The sequence below is a fragment of the Rhinoderma darwinii genome, chromosome 10, assembly GCF_050947455.1.
Source record: "Rhinoderma darwinii isolate aRhiDar2 chromosome 10, aRhiDar2.hap1, whole genome shotgun sequence".
Classification (NCBI taxonomy): domain Eukaryota; kingdom Metazoa; phylum Chordata; class Amphibia; order Anura; family Rhinodermatidae; genus Rhinoderma; species Rhinoderma darwinii.
The window spans coordinates 30,398,251-30,418,304 of NC_134696.1; the positions used below are offsets into that span (position 1 = coordinate 30,398,251).

Consider the following 20,054-nt stretch of genomic DNA (forward strand, 5'->3'; position numbering starts at 1 on the left):
TACAGCTCTGGACTACATGGTGTAACTCAGGACAAGTAAAAAAAAAAAAAACATGTAACGCAATATTTACAACTAGTTAATCTCTTTACATATATTATCTCTCTATATAAACTTTAAATGCAGTGGTGACACCATTTTATAGTCCCACTTACCCTGGGACAGGGGAGAACACAAAATTATTGATCTGTACATTTGTTACCCTGCTGGTTGTGCTGAAGACTGCAATACCAGACAATTGCTGTCACATGGGTGAAGCACAAGTAACTCACTAGTGGATATGCAAATCCGAATACTGAAGGTAGAAGAAGATGGAGACGAGGTGTAAATGGAGATGATGTCAGATGAATAGCATGCAAGCAGTTAACAGATGAAAAGACAGTGGACAAGAATTAACAGCACCCTATTTGAATACTATCCCACAGTGGGGTAAGAAAACAGCTTGGTAGCAGACCAAACAGGAAAGCCAAACAAACCAGTGGAACTACTGATCCTAGGATATACATAAAACCACTATACAAAAACTAGATCTCTCAGAGGGCCAACAGGTCGCACAGTACAAACACACAGACCAGAACAAAGTCACCAACTAGAATCTTGAAAGGGTTTAGCACATGCCAGAAACCGCATAACCAGTACCCGAGTAATCCAGGCCTGAAGTGTATATATAAACCCAAGAAAAGTAATTCGTCCTGTTTAACCAGGCAACGCTAAATGATGGCCAAATCCAGACTCCGACCAAAGGCATTGCTAACAATGTCTAAACACTGAGATAATAGAAATCATTGATTTTGCAGCAGTCCTGCTAATCGTAAGAACATTCCAATTTGACCTATGAATTTTCCTCCTGAATGAAGATGCTTGAAGCCCCCCTTACACAGAAGATCATCAGATTATCATTAATAATAGCAGATTCCACTTATAGCGATCTAATGTGTTTGGGAGGGGACTTCAGATAATAGGATTCTCAAAGAAGATACCATTACAGAGGACAGGTATATGGACAGTCATACAGGAGGGTCAGTTCTGACATGAAAGGTGCAAGTGTATTTTGTTCATCGTACTATTACACTACCATTTCAACCATCTGGCATATAGACTGTGCGGATACCCCGTTAGATTAGAGTACACATTGTCTCTGAACATTTAAGTGCAAAGTCTTTGCACTATCCATTTATCCATTTACTGGATGAATGAAACGTCCATGCCAGGATCAGAGAGGGCTGAGGATGGTTGGGCAGGTAATCAGTGACCTAGAGCACAGCATCTGATAGACTCCAAGGGGCTTCATGGTGGAATGATGGCAGTCTGCCAGCGAAGTAAGGAAAGATTAATTATTGTATTTCAACAGGTCCAATCCTTTTTTACCACCAGGAGATATGCTGCTGTCAGAGCGTCTTATTCCCCTCTTCACATTGAAGTAAGCATGCACACTCAGCCAATCCAAGCTGGCATGTTTATGGGGAGGTCAGAAGGGATGGCACTTTTGCAGTCCGCTGTAGTATAAAGCACCCCCCGCCCCATAATAACTGCTGCTCCAATTACCTGTTGTGAAGTTGAAAACTGAACATTATCTTTACGTTACTCCATAACATAAATGGACATCAAGTTGTTGGGAATTATCGGATTGATTTTCTGGCCGGTTTTCTCTGTGTGAGTCTCAATTAAAGACTGCTGGAGTGGATTTCATGTTCTGTTCTGTACAATGTTACTAACCTCTCCCTCCCGATGGCTCGCCATCTGAAGGTATCGGATCTCAATAATAGCCTGTGTCCATTTACAGCGATTATCAATAAAACTGCTGTTTTATTTTTCACCTCAAACAACGTGTTAAAATTGGGAAACAATATGGTTTGTTTTCCCAGTATTGTCATATGTATCGGCAACAAGGGTTTCTGTATATCTCATTTTATTTTTCATTAGAACTGGATCTACGTAGGTTACCTTGAATATGAAAATAGGTCTGAATGGATTGCATGGAAATAAAGTATGATAACCTGGCATCATTGTATTTGTGTGAATGCATACGTATCTTCTCTATGAAAGTGGTCAATGTTAAAGCATCCACAGGGGTTGTTATGTGACCTCCGATATCTGATCACCAATACACTTAGTCATGCAGTCCTACATTTGACTGGCTGTATGGGAGTCTGGAAAAGCTGAGACTTTTAATAGGCACCATATTGATCAGTTATCCTTTCCCAATATCATATATAAAGAAAAAACAAACTCTTCAGTGTATCAAATTTGCAATAATACATTTGAAATAATAATGCAGTTTCTGCAACTTACTAATACACTTTGTGATCCAATCCTTCACCGTTTTTAAGATCTGCCAGTGAATGGAAAAAGAGGCTGAAACCCGTCCTCATCACATCCTGCTCACACAGGTACAAGTGTATTGGGGCTCTCTTGTAACAAGTTGTGCACCTGTTTCAGGTGGACATGACTAGGAGGGTTCAGCCCCTAAATGTACTAAATAAAGGTTTCTATTCACTGGAACCAAGCAGATATCTGAAATTTGTTGAGGAATTAAAACGCATATGGGCTTTATCAAAATGGTCTTACAGACAAACTTCCCTTGTTGCCTTTGCAACCAATCAGAGCTTTACTTTCATTTCTGAGACTGCTCATAAAAAATTAAAAATTTATTGTAATTGGTTGCTATGGGTAACAGGGCCAGCTTTTCTGTTAGACAGTTTTGATAAACGAGGCTGAAAGTTTATTAGAAATTACAGAACTTTTCATTATGCAATATCCAATTCTTTATTTTTTTTTATTTTTTTTTAAATAAGGCTGAAAAATCCCTTTAAGACTTATCAACCAAATAGTCAAATGACAGATTCCTCTATATGGGAAGATTGGAGCAGTTATACAATATTGCTGGGTTCCTTGAAATAGAAAACTAGGCAATGTATTTTAAAGGCTATGGAGCACCTTGGCACTGAAGTCTTTTCTATTGTTCATTTGCTTTTTGAATGCAAAATTAAGCAACTTTGTAAATAGTCTTAATAAAAAAAAAATGCCATAGAGTCTCTATATACAGTAGCTGGTAGTCCTGATGTTTCTGACATAGATCTAAAAGTACACAGCTTCTGTCTGTGTCCTTCTTTGCTCTCCCTCACAACAGATCAGAATGTGGAGAGGGAGGAGAGCATCCAAGTCTTTAGGGAGGACAATACAAGCAGTATTGTATCAGAGTGAAGATTGGGAGGAATGCACACAAAGAGAGGGAGGGGAAATCATGCACAATTCAGCATCCTGGACTCGGACCTCCCATCTAGCCTGAAACTTAGTGAAAATATTTGAAAAACATAAAAAAAAAAAGTCAGGTCCATAACCTTTAGTGATGCAATAAGAAAGCTTTTTCTGGAATAATATAAAGCCACCAGACATAAGAACTATTAATTTCTAAAAAAAAAGAAATTAAGATTTAAATGATTGTGATAGTTCATAACAATAATCATAATAAGAGATTTACAATGAAAATAAATATTGTTCAACATTAAAGAAACTGATCCTTTCAAAGGGTGGTTTTGGATAAGAAAAAAAGTGTCTGCTCCCCCCCTTCCCCACAAACACTCTTGTTTGTGGGCTGTGTCTGATATTGCAGCTCAGGCTCATTAACTTGAATGAAGATGAGCTGTAATACCAGACACAGCCTGTGGACAAAGAGTGGCACTGTTTCTGGGGGAAAGAAGTAGATCCTTTCTTTCTTTTTTTTTTTTTTTTTTTTCTTTATCCTGGAGAATTCTTTTAAAGAAATGATCTCCAATATATTTCTGTTTTGAACAAATGAAATCATATTGTTATTTATGGTGATTGCTTATTGTGACTATTTGTGGTTCATATACATCAACATTTTATTGCCATATAAATAACATTACGGTCTATGAAATCTCTGGTTTTATTTTCCTGAAGTAATGATTGCAATATACTGAAGTCAGAATGAGGATTTATTATGTGACTTTTTACCTTTTTTTTGTTCCTTCTCAGTTACCCGGTCATCTTGTCTATTGAAAATCACTGTAGTGTGTTGCAGCAAAAGAAAATGGCTCAGTATTTGACTGAAATCCTTGGAGACCAGTTAGACCTTTCTACTGTGTTTAATGGGGATTCAACAAAGCTCCCTTCTCCAGAAACCTTGAAAGGGAAGATATTAGTAAAGGTAATTTTGAACAAAGTGAATTGGATGGATCAGTCTGGATGGGTCAGTCTGTACTGTGGATGGAATTGTGGAAATGTCTCTTGTTTCAAGTCTACCTGGGTCTACTATATGCTACACGATTCTCTTTTATACTGTTTCCTAGTGGTGTCCCTACTGAGCTGTGGCCCCTATAGCCCTTACATGGCCACGGCCACTATAGCCCTTAAATGGCCACATATATCCTTTTAATGGCCACATACACATCAACTTTAAGATGTATATTTTTTAGAACCGAAGTCAACCACTGTAAGGAGTTGTGAGTCTTCATCCCATATCATATATACCGCAACCTTCAGATTCTCCTTACCAGGACAGGTGCTCTCTTCTCTTCTAATTCTCGCCCCCTGCTCAGTTATGTACCTTGTCTGAATTGCCAAGAGGAGTGGGAGAGGGGAAAGCTATAAGTGTTCAGCGCATATTTCTGGATGATTAAAGTAATTGTCACTTTTTAAGTCCATTGATCTGGCAAAGCTAAGTAGAATATCTTTACTGCACCACAAATATATAATTCTGTACCGGCAGGACGAAAATAGATGTTAAAATGAGAATTTATTTTATCTGACTGGAATTACAGAAGCTAAACAAGAAGCTAAACACATTTTTAACCAATGTGACTATTGTCCAAATATCATTTTCCAATTCTTAATATTCTATAATGTAATAGCCAGTGCTTAACTGATATTTCTAACACCACAGATTATCCAAAGACGACAACTGTGTCTTCATGCAGTTAATGTTCATCATATTATTGGGTGTGAATGAGGGCCTCTCACATTATTTGGAGGACTAGTCCACCTGCTCTCCTGACATGTCTGTTTTAGTAAATACTTGTATTGCCCATAAAATCACAATGCTGGAGCATCTTATCTTTGAACTCTGCATTGTGGTGTTACTCTGTTATTCCTCCTAGAAATGCATGAATAAATTGACAACTGGGTGTTACCATTCCCCTTGTGGTTGCATGAAGGTTATGACAGACTTCTCATACTTTAGCAAGTTTTACCATTTTATGGAGTTCCACTTAACATTAGCCATGAATATTACTCACTTGAAAAGGGCATTATATGTGGTTTCATCACTATGGTTCTATTTTATTGTTTACAATTTTTCCTAAAGAAGAGGATGGCTGTAATCCTAATACCAAATATAACAATTCTGTGTTCTGTTCATAAAGTATTCTACACAAAATGGATTTTATCAAATATGGGGTCCTTTCAATGTGCAGAACATTTCAATTATTCTTTGCACCATTAATCTGCATGAAAGTTTCCCAAGTGACCTAATTCATCAAACACATCATGTGACAGCCCGATCAATAAAAATGACATAGAAAAGATCAATAAAACCCTTGTACCAACCAAGTAAAAGCTGAATGTCTAGTATACTTTTTAAAGCCATACAGTAATGTGCTAGCCCTGCTATCTGAAGTGTCTAAATTGAGTGTGCAGTCAGTTTTGTTATTGAAAGCCTTGTTAAGACTTCCTGGTGGCAGTAGAAATTATAGATGAAGCAGGTAACAAGGATATTTCAGTTGTATGGTTGAAGTATTACTGGTCGCTTTTTTAACAGAAAAATACAATGACAAATAATCAGTAGATTTGACACCGGATAGATCTTATACTTGAAGCCTTTAGCGGCTGCAGATTGACACTAGTTAACAGAGATGAGTTCGTTGTTAGTGGTCATTGGCGAGCAGGATAAAGCTGTGTCCCCATGTCCACCCCAACTAATATAAAGAACAATCCATTTATTCCTATCTCTAGTATTGTAGAAGCAGTGAGCTTATTGCTACTGTAGAGTAAGATGAAGATATTCCATTTATTGTATCGGATATATCATGCTCTCCAACAGCGTAGCAATGGTTGTGTGGTTGGACCTAGTTGGCAAATGTAATTCGATACGGTTTGTAATCCTTTTTCCAATCCGGTCAGCCATGATAGAGGATCTTGTCCTGATTATTATGCAGCTTCTGCTACCATAGTGGCCGCATAGTAAATAACCATATGTAGAAAGTATCACTGGGGAAACTAGTGCAGGTCCAAGCTCACAGGTCTTCATTGATGACTTCACATAACAGAAAATAACTTTGACTGTATTCTTCGTTTAAAGATCACCTCCATCTACAGTGCATTTCTACATAAATGTAGCCACTCTGTAATTTGTATGAATATAGATTGAGAACAAGGACCATGATGCAGGACACCGATACCACGTTTATAGTTGTTCTTCGTCTCGAGCTGCGCAGGATAAAGGAAGCAACAACCACTCTGAACACGTTTCTAAAGAACTTTTCTATGAGACCTCCACCAACTCCTAATCTTGTCATACACATAGTAGTGTAGAAAAGACATAATTGTAGCTTTGCCTGGTCTAAAATTTATTATAGGTATATATAATATATGGGCTCCGTATGTACAGTTATTTTAGCCAGTCAAGTACTTACAATCAATCTATGTTCTAAAGGGTTTGTTCATTATTTAAAAACTATAGAAATCCTAATTTTTCATCGTATTTGCCCAGTTAAGCGGCAGTAAACTGATGTTTTTTTTATTTTCAGAGAACATTTCTTAATGAATTTAAGTGAAATGGGTCTCCTTTGACAATGAATGGGAGGCCTCAGGCTGTGCAGTGTAAACAACCCTTTATTTAACACTTGTGCTCATTTTCTGTCTCCATCGTTCAGCTTTTAGAATTAATATTCTAGGTCATCCAAGAAAGAAATAGAGTGAAATACACAATGTCTAATTAATGGTGCTGGCTAATAGCAGTTTTCTTCACTGTACAGTGAACCCAGGTCGTTATCTAGTACAATTTTGCTCCTGCCAAGAGCCATGTTAAAGGTGAATTACTCCCCTGATGATAGAGCCTTGCATGTAGACATTTCGGAGAAAACAAGTTACTTCTCTCTTTACCCCTGAGAGCTATTATTTTTTGAAAATTGTTATATAATTTATTCTGTATTGTCACCAGGTCAGGTTCTCCTTGGGTAAGGGTATCTGTACAATGTTCTATCAAAGATTAATTGCTTAGTACATTTGCACCGCCAACTGACAAGTGCCAATCATAGGTCAAGTGGAAGCATGCCCAGCCCTGTAACGCTTTAAAAACAAAAAATGACCCAAGCACTCTGAGGACTGCAAAAAGGCTGAGATGGGAAGCCCATCCCATATGCTTACTAGCATAAACACCAACTATTATGTATACCATCAGGTTTATATAGTCGTTGTAAAATTGCATCATGTATCACAGTAATACTGTGATTTTACCGTAACTCACAGGTGACCAATGTCGCCATGGAGAACTAGCCTAACCGTAAACAGTCTATAGTGATAACAATAAGCTACTTGTTAAAAATCCTCTACTAAAGGCCCTTTTACATGGGCAAATGATCGGTAAAATGAGCATTCACATGTGTAAACAGTAAGATGTGCTGCCGACATGATGGCAATGCATGAGGACGAGCGATCGTAGTAACAATGGGATCGTGGTAGTGTATGGGCTCGTCCCAATACATTACTGATCATAGTTGCTGATCATTGTTGTCTCGATGATCGACTCATTTTTACGGCCAATATTGGCCGTTGTAAAATGGCCCATACTCTCCAAAATTCAAATCATTCATCAAACTGGGTGAATTAATTCTATGATCTCTTGATGTCAATCTTCTATAACACAGCTTCTTGACCTAGGGTCCATGTTACATAGCAACCAACATTTGACAGCCAAATAGTTGGATTTGACAACTGTTGTATCCAGGAGCTCCCCAAAATAGCCTGGAAATTCCTTTTTATGGAAATGTCCACTTGCCACGCACCTTTTAGGCCAGCTACACATAGTCTTGCAAAATTGACAACTACTGGCAGGTATAGTATAAGGACAATAGCATCATTATTTTTACTGACCTCTAATTGAATTGTATGAATGTAGGATAGCAAACCACCAATAGAAGTAAGATATTTTATTATAACCGTATAATATGTCAAAACCCTATCGACTTTAACAGATTTCCAAAGGAGTCCATAGCACATAATGGAGAAGAAGAACCTCTGGTGTAAATGATCTGTAGATGATAATGATTTGTCTTGTTTTAGGGGAAGAAACTCCCAGCCAGTATTAGTGATGATGCGGAAGAAGGAGAAGTCTCGGATGAAGACAGTGCTGATGAGATAGATGACGACTGCAAGCTGATTAATGGCGATGTATGTAAAATAAGACTGTATGACTGTCTATGGGCTGTAAGTAACAGAATGGTAATGTCACACAGACCTACTATATCTATAGTTAAAGGGAAACTCTGTTGAAAATAGTTTGTAATATATTATTAGGAAGTTCTTCAGACCCCCTTCCCCTAATGAATTTTTTTTTTTTTTCGTTCACATTTTTTAGCTGTGGCTAAAATATGTTTGACTGTTGTCTAATAACCCACCCAGTACTAAATTTACATCTCAGGAGATTGTAGGTACATTATCTGGAACCTCCGACTCCACCCATCAAGTAGGCCACACCTTAAGTTATGTATGTTAATCTGCTTTTATATATAGCAGAACTTTGCCGTGCCCCACTCACAACATTGAGCTCCTTCTTCAGTCTAATTCTTGTTGCCTAGTTAACATATACAGAAAAAAAAAAATTACATGTGAGTACACACTGTTCAGTATATTTATCCTTGAGCAGATACATTGCCCCAAGGGCCTCCTATAGGTACATTGTGCCTATAGGTATACAGGTCCACTGCACCTATAGTTATATCTGGCCTTAAAGCTGTTATGTGATGACCAAAAATTATTAGCCGTGTAGTCACTGCAGTATGTGAGTAAACTCGTAATATACATTCCGGTCCGCCGTCACGCTGATTGTGAGATTTTCATACATTTTTATAGGGTTGCCGGGGGACCGAAAGTCTAGTTGTAAAGCGTTCTTTGATGACGGTACGACTCTTCGTCATGTGACCGGCCCCACTCTACTCTACTTTATGTATTCGCTGCACTACTGCTACTCCTTGTACATAGAGTATAGCAAAACAAAACTGGCCCGGTCACATGACGAAGAGTCGTATCATCAAAGAAGACTGTGCAACTAGACATCCTTTCCCCCGGCAGCGCTATAAAAATCGATGAAAAATAAAACAAAACAGAAATACCTCTGCAGGAAACCACACTTTGGTGTTTGAGTGAAGAAGATGGGCACAGGCTATCGCCACCACTCAGGGGCCCAGAAGTGCTGGTGATCTGTATCAATATTTGCCAGCAGGTTTTCTCCAGCATAATTGGTAAAAGTCTATGTTTTAAAGGTGTTATGCGGGGACCAAAAATTATTAGCAGTGTAGTGACCTCTGTATGTGAGTACACTCGCTGATATACATTCCGGTTCCCGTCTGATTCTGAGATTTTCATAGATTTTTATAGCGCTGCTGGGACCGGAAGTCTAGTGGCGTAGCCTTCTTTGATGATGATACGACTCTTGGTCATGTGACTGACCCTGCTGTACTCCGTGTACTCGCTGTACTACCCCACCTGCTTGTACATGGAGTACAGCGGGGTCAGTCACATGATGAAGAGTTGTACCGTCATCAAAGAACGCTGTGCAACTAGACTTGCCCACCGGCAGCGCTATAAAATCTCTGAAAATCTCAGAATCCACGTGACGGGGGGACCGGAATACTGCATTAAGTACACTGCTAATAATTTTTGGTCCCCGCATAACCCTTTTAAACCTAGACTTTTGCCAATGCTCATTATGCTGGAGCAGACTTGCTGGCAAATATTGTTACAGATCACCAGCACTTCTGGGCCCCTGGGTGGTGGCGTTAGCCTGTGACCATCTTCTTCACTCAACCGCCAAAGTGTGGTTTTCCAGGGGGGAGGTGTTTCTATTTTGTTTAATTTTGTTTCATTTCTTTTATGGCTTTTAAGTGTGTGGGAGAAAACAATATTTGCCTCCATATCTTTTTTTTTTTCACAACTCTGGCTAACATAGGGGGTGCTGTGCATGAGATTCTTTTTGTTAACTAAACCTGTCTGAAAATAGATTTGTCGTTTTCAATGTAAATTCTATTATAAGCCCCTTCTATGTTTGTGTATTTCAAGCTTCATGGAAAAGATATTGTAAAGTTCCTTATATACATAGGAAGAAAAGAAGTAGACGCACTTAGGTCAACATTACTAGCTCTGAGTGAAGAGCTACTTCAATTCACTAATAATGATTATGATGTAGCACCCAACCCAGTTTGTAGTTCCATTAGCATCAATGTAAGGCTGGGTTCACACAAGCATGTTCGGTCCGTAATGGACGGAACGTATTTCGGCCGCAAGTTCCGGACCGAACACAGTGCAGGGAGCCGGGCTCCTAGCATCATAGTTATGTACGACGCTAGGAGTCCCTGCCTCTCCGTGGAACTACTGTCCCGTACTGAAAACATGATTACAGTACGGGACTGTTGTCCTGCAGCGAGGCAGGGACTCCTAGCGTCGTAGATAACTATGATGCTAGGAGCCCGGCTCCCTGCAGTGTGTTCGGTCCGGGACTTGCGGCCGAAATACGTTCCGTCCATTACGGACGTTATGTGCTCGTGTGAATCCAGAAGGGTATTGATCGGCACTGCACTTTAGCTTAACTCCGTATTGCCCAGCAAATTTTTTTTTCTTCATTTAGGGTCTGTTCAGTAGGGTTTTCTTCACATCTCAGAGTCCATGCAGAAGGTATTCATATTCTATAGTTATAAAATCCAGTTATGTCTGGGCTATGTTTAGCCTTTCTAATGATATAGGAGACCACGATCATAAACTACAGATGTGACGGCAGATTTAACGGTTTGTGTGGATTATGTTCAGTGCAAGAACATGCAGCAGTGATATGGAAAACTACAGAATACACATTGTGGTATCACTAGAGATCTCCAGATAAACATGTAAAATTATAACCTGCACTATTGTACCAACAAATATCTGCATTGTCTCTCTCCTTGAATAAACGCCCCTTTACACGGGCCAATAATTATGGAAACGAGCGTTCCCGATCATTTCCCTGTGTAAACAGGTCAATGATCAGCCGATGAACGAGCAAATGTTTGTTCATCGGCTGATCGTATCGTTTTTGATCGTATCTGTGTAAACAGGGAGATGTGCTGCCGACACGATGGAAACGTGTACGGACGAGCGATCGTAGTAACAAGCGCTCGTCCCCATCCATACTGATCATAGCTCCTTGTGAAAGGAGCTGTCTTTTTAATTTTCGTAGTCTTCCAGAAATAGTGCTGTATTTTAGATCATGTAAAATATTTATATAAAGGAATAGTCCCACTCTGCCCAGTCCCTGAAGTCCATATATCTGTGCCTGGGTCAATAATTATTTTAGCATTCCCGTGAACTGAACAAATCCTTCCAGTTACAGAACTTGTCTCTGATTGATCCTGCGTTGACAGGAGAGGCGGGTGGCTTAATGAATTAGCAATAGGACATAGATCCTTTAAGCTCTTTTGTAAGATGGGAGATGTTCCTCTCTCTCAGACCTGTCTGGTTGAACATGAAATACATTGGGGATGGGCGCCTGCCTCCGTTCCCTCTGATAATTATTCCACAGTCGCAATGTATATATTTATCTGCTGGAGTTGTAAATCCTTCATAGCAGACTGTAGATGTGGATTGTATTGATCAGATCATCCATTACTGGCCATTGCTGAAATAAATGACATGATTAATCTTGACTTTTAATTTTATTTGAAGGGCAGGTGAACCATCTCTAATATCCATCCGCTACCTGCGGATTATAAATCTTTGAGCCGTTATCGCTTTCTATGACTGAAGTATTATTGTTTCTTAATAACTTTTGTAATAACCTAATGGGAAAGAATAGTTTCTAACCGTAACATCTCACATGTCTGTGCTATCACATATGATGGAGAATTAAGTTAAAGGATCTATAAACATCACATTATACTCGGAAACCAAAATTTATGTGGTTCTATGAACCTCCCTGGAACGTGCAACCCGTCATTCTCTAAGCCATATTGAATCCTTGGTCGAGGTTGCTATAATAAAACCATCAGCAATCCGGTTAGTTGCTTTTGACAGATCCTATTATGACTCATTAATGCATCAATACATAATCCGATTACCATATGTCAATAGACTTCCTCTAGGCCATTCACCTGCTTATAAGGTGCCCTGTAGAGGGTAATAAGACCGAAGTAGACATTAGTGAGTACTGAAAACTTCTAATCCTCCCCTAATTCCATCATCCCCTATTTTTACTATGTTAATGTTGGAAAAGTTGCACCTTTATTTCCTGTTACACATAAGGAAAGTTCTCTTAAATGGACGCTAACTTTTTAATCCAATGATATACCTGATATAGATCAACTTTATAATTTACTTACTGTTAAAATTGTTTTCTTAGCCATCCGAATTCTGTGTGAAGTTACTACCACTAGGTGTCTCTCTTCCTGTAATCTGCTGTCTACCCCCTGTTGTCAATAAAAATCTGTCCCTGGTTACATGTGAACTGAAAGAACGTATCTCTTCACTGCCTGCCAATACACGTCTATGGAGAGGGGAGGGGGAGCAGGAGGAGTGAGCAGAGAGAGAGAAAGAGAGTCGGACACGCTGCCCATACAAGTCTATGGAGAGGGGAGCAGGACAAGAGTAAAAAAGGCACAGACGTGCTGCAGCTGCTGGTAGGAGTTATATATCACCCCAGTGCTGGATTCTCAGATATACTTCTCATTACTGCTGTGTAATCTCCTCCATACCACTGCAGCTTCTATATATGTGACAGATCAAGACAGGGGAGCAGGATTCTCCTCTTCTATGTGTGCTCTGTATAGGAGATATGTTAGCAGTTAGGCTCCGCCCACTAGCTCAGAGACCCTTACTAGTAAGAGCAATCCCATGATAACCCTGCAGTGCTGTACAGAATTTTCATTGCCCTGTAGAAACCATCAGCAGAATGCAAGTGCAGATTCAATGCAGTGTTGACACAGGTTTCCAAAAAACCATTCAATAAACTGCCCCACTTTTTGTGATGATTCAAAGACAGGCTGCCAAAAATGTCACCGGTATTCAGCTGGGATGGGATATATTTGAGACCTGCAAAAAAAATTGGGACATAGAATGTAATTTAAACCACAGAAAAGGCCATACTCACAAATTAGGAGGAGGGTAAAAACCTATTCCAAACAGGATATTTGAGACCTCACACAACTTGTAATATTAGGGGCATATTAGAAACTGATCTCACATTCGATAATGGCCACCTTTGTCATGCATTGGAGGCAGCAAATCTATAAGAGTATGGCTCCGTTTACACAACTGTTTTTAGGTTTCTGTTGCGTGTTTCAGGCAGCAGCACTATTTCTGCCATCAAAACCACCCAGACCCCAACAGAGACCTGTCTGCCCCCATTATTAGGCACAGGGATCCATTAGAAACCAAATCTGACATATCTGTTATGACTCTGTTATGAACGTAAACCATGACGCTTCTGTGATCAGAGCCGTTAAAGCCAGATAAATGGAACCTACTGTTCTGCTTTGGTGTCGCCACAAATACAGGGCTATATGTAGAGTTACAATGTACAACACGCTGCTATATAGGTAACACGGTGTATGAACTATACACAGTGATACATATGCAAACAGCACATACCTATAGCATTAAACACACACTGCCCCCCCCCCCCCCTGAGCTGTGCTCCTCAATATCAGGTCTATTGCAAGGTATGAGCACCACACGAGCTTTGTCCTTTACCCCTTGTATGCTAAAAGTGAAATATCTCTAAGGGCTTATTCATACAGACATTGAATACATCCGTGTGACGGCCATTAATAACGGCCTTCACACGGACGCATGTATTTCAATGGGGCTGTTCACACGACTGTTTCACACGGTCCGTTGAAAAATAGAACATGTCCTATTTTCCTCCATTTTCACGGATCCCCATAGACTAAAGTCTATGGTGATCTGTGAAAACGAGACCAGCGCGGGGGCAACGCGGATGTGAAAAACTGCAGTATTTCACATGAGAGTTTCCTCACGTTCGTCTGAATAAGCCCTAAGCATATTAAAATACACAGGTGTAAACACTAGGGATTTTCCGCAACAGATCTCATTGCGGAAAATCCGCAGAGTAGTACAGCAGCAGCAGAGTGGATGAGATTTTAACAAATCTCATCCACACACAGTGAGAAAAAAATCTGCAGAGAAACCATTTTTAAATTGACCTGTAGTGCATTTTTTTTAATCTGCAGCATGTCAATGGATACGTATGCAGCAGAGCCGCTGTTCTTCTATTGCGGGTTTTCCCCATTGAATTCTGGGGAATTCCCGGCCTCCTGGGATGACGTATCATTCCGTGTGACTGCTGCAGCGGCACATGGACTACAGCGTCATCCCAGGAGGCCGGGCTATACTCAGAGCAAATGGACACGTTGGCGTGACCACGCCCGGGTGATAAGTATAAACTTTTTTTTTTCTGCAGTATTTCCGCAGCGGTCATTCTGCCCGAAAAACTGCACCACAATTTGATGCAATTTTTCGGGCGGAATTTTCTGTGGGTGCCAGGACGGATTTTTACGCAGGTTATCCCCACCCCCCGTATGTTCCTACCCCTAATTGTAAAATAATTATTTTTTACATGCAGATGGTAATAAAATATTTAACGATCTCTCATCTTACCTGGGTTTAGCTTCCTTTACCTGCTAAAACATGACATTTGGATTCTATTCATCAAAATATTCTGTAGTAACCTCTATGGAAAAAAGTCGAAGGATGAAAGTAGTCCAAATTACTTGTAACAATGTTAAAGTGTAGCTAAACGTTCGACAAACTAGTGACATGTCAGAAGTTTGGATGGTTGGGGTCCGAGCACTGAGACCCCCACCAATCGCTAAAATGAAGCAGTCGTGTGAGCGTTCAGTCGCTTCGTGTCTGTTCGGCTATTTTCGGAAATGAATGTATCGGAGTACGAACTCAATAGAACGTCTATGAGCCCGCACTCCGCTACATTTCTTTGTATCAGTATACGGTACAATCAGAACTTCTGACATGTCACTATGACATGTCAGACATTTTTTAAACGTTTAGCTACACTTTAAATCGTAGATGGTTGTAAACAGAAGTAGTATTTTTGGTGAATCAACCCCTGTTGTCAACCACAGCACATGAAAACAATCCTAGGAGTACAGTGCTATTTCTACACTTGATTCTGCTAACCTTTTCTCACTATCCTTTCTCTTTCCACCTGACAATCTGAGATTATCATCAGTCCAATACAATTTAGAGACGTAAGATGTTCGCCTGGGGCAGCTTGTAAAAATCTTTGAAGTGCATGGCCGCAGATTTGTAAAGGTTTTACTCCCCAGTTCATCACGGTTATGTGACCAGTATCTTTGTTTGTACAGCGCTCAGAATGTATCTTATTGTACTGTACACCATGTAGCATTAAACGTCGTCCGTTTTACAAGCCTCCCGTAAACAGGAGACCGCATTGCTTGCTGATGAAAGTAAAGAAAATGTATTTATCTTACCATTTTTTTCTTTTCCACTGTTCTATCCCGATCTTCCTAATTCATCAATACAATGCCAGGACTACAGTGAAGACTGACACATCTAAAGGAAGAAAAGGGGCAAGGGGTGTAACTCTAACATTGCAGATTTATATACCATAAATGAAAATATTGGTGACAACACCTGTGTACTGTTTATAGCTGCCATTAGTGGTGGTCACCTAGTATGTGTTATACATATAGGAGACAAACATATACAGCCGAAAAGCATATTAAAGACATTACTGAGTGTTTAGGGACCTGCACCTTCAGGTGCTTCTCTTTTATGTTAGGCGGGAAAGTGATAAAAGGTCCTGCACGTGTTCTTTAAAGGGTAACTAAACGTTCAACAAATTTCTGACATGTCATAGTGACGTAGACTTTCTATTGAGTCCGTACTACGCTACATTGATTTCTGGAAAAATCCGAACAGAAACGAAGTGGCTCAGCGCTCACATTCTAGCGATTGGTGGGGGTCTCCGTGCTCGGACCCCCACCAATCAAAACTTCTGACATGTCACTATGACATGTCAGAAGTTTGTTGAACGTTTAGTTACCCTTTAAAAACTACTACCCTCATTCATTAAATGCTCGTGAAAATGTGCACCGTAGAGCAGATCTCAATCCAATCTGTGACCGGAGGATATTAGTAAATCTATATGTAGCTCGTTCTCGTTAGCAGCGAGCCCAGTCAATACAATGAATGATAGCGCTGAGGATTCTTCTTTATGCTTTTTGAGTTATTATGCGATGTTTGACTTTTTGGTCTGTTTGTCTTTTTGTTTCCTGCTCATCGTTGCATGCGTATATGAAGTGGAAGGTACTGTACACAACCCCTGATCTATCGCTTAAAAGCCACCCATGTCGCACTCCTCAGTAGGTGTCTTTAACCCTTGTGACGCATTGCTTGCAGTCCCTCATAGTGATGATGGGTTGTTAAAAGCCGAAATCCATCATGTTACCAAACGCTTATGTTACTGGGAAAATGTCGAAGTTACTGAGGTGAATTAGATCTGAAATGACAAATCCAGCGCAGCTTCACGTTTCTTGTGGCATTTAGAATTTAATGTCTTCAACCTAGAAAAATAATGTGAATAATGTATTCTCTCATTTCAGTGATGGGACTCAACCAAGTAGTTTGGCCATCAAAAGATGACAATTGTCTGTAGTATAGGCAGAAGATGATTGATAGCAGAGAAAAAAATCGTGACTCTATTTAAAAAGATAATTCCTGATTATTGTTCTCATTCATTTAGATTACAAGCGATCATTCAAAGAGGACCCATCAGTTCTTCTGAAATATGTGTTTTCTCAAATACTTGCATTTTCTATAAAGTAACAATTCTGGAGCATCTTTTTCTTAAATTTTACATTGTGATGTTCCTCTCTTATTCCTCCTGGAAGTGTATTAATAAACTGACCACCGAGTGTTGCCTTTCCCCTTGTCAATGACCGGAGTCTGACACTGCCCAATCAGGGTTGATACTGTGTAGGGACACACAATATTTACAGGGAATGGTAACACACAGTTGTCAGTTTATTAATACACTTCCAGGAGGAATATCAGAGGAACATCAGAAAACAGAGTTCTTAAAGAAAAAGTGCTCTAGAATTATTTCATGGAGATACAAGTATTCTCTAAAACACATGTCAGGAGAGGTGATAAGTCCCATTTAAATCCTTGAACAGCTCCAAAGTGGATAGGACACTTTTTAGTAAGCACCAGCTCCTTCAATTTATTGATTGATTAGGGTCTGAGCTCATGGACCACCAGCAATAGCATCTTCCAATATGTAACATATAAGAAGATGCAGTTGTCACAATTTTCTCTGTATGAAATAAATATAGCGGAGTGTACAGGCCCTCTATACATTGCCAGGGGTTACCTCCTTACAAACATTTCAGAGCCCCAAAATCCTTCCTGCTTGCAATGCAAAATAAACTTGCAAGACTTTCCTATACTTGCAAGAAGTCCCTTCTTATCACATGACACTTTGTAGCCAATCGCAAGTTAAGTAATGCTACTTATTAGTAAGGGACTCCTCCCTGTGACACCTGTAAGCATAATTTACATTGCCAATCGGAAAGATTTTTGGGCTCTGTCTTGCCCAATTTCTAAAACAAAGAGCTATAGCCTTGCATTGTTAGTAAAATCTATAAACTCCGCTACAGTTTTGTTTGTCAAAGAGAAAAAATTGGTGACACAAAATCAATAATTAGCAAGGATTGCCTTAGATCAATGGTGTCCAATCTGTAGCTCTTCAGCTGTTCCAAACTACAACTTCCATCATATATGTATATGAGGTGTATGAATAAATACGAACAAGCTGCAAGTCAAAGGGTTAAACAATAGGTGAGCATTATTAAGTTGTAAAACAAGGTGTTTGATCCTGATTTTGTGGTAGGGGTGAAGCTCTGGCTACTCTGCCTCCAGTGATGCCCAGTGAAGGGGTTTATTCCTGATTTTAGGAAAGTGGTGGAAGTGGAACCATTCCTTTCATCGATCCACACCACTGCTAACTGGACAACTGATCTGGCCTATCAATTCACAAAAAGGGCGAGACGCTATGATGTGCCTTGATCCTTCTGCTTCAGTAAATGCATAACTATGGGGGGTGCTGAGGGTCAATCTGAACCCACCTGCCTGAGGGGGGCCCCAAAGGCTTCACAACCATATAAAAAGAACTTCAGAATTATACTTTTATAAAATATGATGGTTAAGGGGTAAGTCCATGTACATGATCTCGCACCAGGGCACTGATTTTTTCCTCTCTTTTAGACCTGGGCTACACCTAGAGTTTTTGTAGTGCTACTTATTGATTTTTTACTTCAAAAACAGCTGATTGGCGGGGGTCCCTGGAGCTGCACCCCGACCCATCAGCTATTGATGGCCTTTCCTGAGGGTAGGCCATCCATTTTTATTGACTCTTTTTAAGATAGTAGTGTGTGGACTAATAATTGTAAATGACTTAAAATCGATTTGCCAGTGCCGCTGACTGCGAAATGATTCCACGTCAAAGAGATTTAGCTGTTGGAATCCTCCATGGCATCCGGGTTACACTCAATGCAACCTTATTAAAGAGAAAAAAATTCAAGAAATGTTCCCATTTATTGCAGCTTTTCACATCAGTAGCTCTTAATATTTTTCCAGACATAAGCAATTAAGATTTGGTAACAAACAGTGTGATTTCAGATGCGGTTGTGACTTCTGTGTGCTTTTCGATTGTAGTTTTCCCCATTGTAGTTTTGGAACAGATCCCTTCCATCTTTTGCAGGGTTTACAAAAATAAGTGATAAGGATGTGTGTTTAATAGGAGGAGACCAACCTGTGCATCAATATCTATGGAGAATTATGGCAACCAACAGATAATATAGCATGTCTAGCAATACTGACGCTTTATAGAGTCGAATGATGACAACACAGCCCAAGAGGAGCTGAAAACCGCCACAATCTGATCTCCATTTTCATTCATCCCACCGCTGGAGACCATTTAGGCTAAAATAGAACCCATTGTAATATTGCAAGAATCCATGGGCACCAGAACATATCTGTGGGCTAGATATCAAAAGAAAAACGCCAACGGCTCTAATGGTTATGATCTTGCTCATACAAACCTGGCAAAAATCACACGATATAGAAGAAGAAAAAAAGCACTACAGAATATTCCTGTGTATGTTCAGCCAAAGCAATTGTGCACCATGTTGTGTTTTTCATGTTTTTTTTAACTTAACCCCTTAGTGACCAGCTTATTTTAGGCCTTAATGACAAAGCAATTTTTTCCGTTTTTCCAACGTCGCAATCAAAGAGCTATAACTTTTTTTATTTTTCCGTCCACATAGCTGTATGAGAACTTGTTTCTTGCAGGATTGCTTGTATTTTTTTAATGGCACCATTTTGGGGTACGTATAATTTTTCGATTAACTTTTTGGGGGGGGGATTTAAAAAAAAATTTTTTTTAAAAAAACGCAATTTCGCCATTGTTCTATGTGTGTTACATTTATGCCATTCACCGTGCGGCATAAATAACTTGCCTTTATTCTATGGGTCAGTACAATTACGACAATACCACATATGTAGAGGTTTTTTTATGTTTTACTACTTTTGCACAATAAAAACACCTTAAAATTATTTTGTTTTTGCATTGTCTCTTTCCAAGAGCCATAACTTTTTCTTTTTTTCAGTCAATGTACTGATATAAGAGCTTGTTTTTTGCAAGACGAGACTTAGTTTTCATTGGTACTATTGGGGGTACGTGCGATTTAATAACTTTCATTACTTTTTTGGGTGGCAATGGAAAAAAAATAGCAATT

The 20,054-nt window shown here is 39.6% G+C and overlaps 1 protein-coding gene across 1 annotated transcript in view; it reads left to right on the top strand.

Moving 5' to 3' along the window:
- The window catches only part of LOC142661934 (1-phosphatidylinositol 4,5-bisphosphate phosphodiesterase eta-2-like), a 125,145-nt gene that overhangs the window by 33,982 nt on the left and 71,109 nt on the right, over positions 1 to 20,054 (top strand). The window contains exons 6-7 of the mRNA XM_075839657.1: positions 3,994 to 4,165; positions 8,296 to 8,403. Coding sequence (XP_075695772.1) covers positions 3,994 to 4,165; positions 8,296 to 8,403 — 280 coding nt within the window. The remainder of the gene's footprint in view (positions 1 to 3,993; positions 4,166 to 8,295; positions 8,404 to 20,054) is intronic.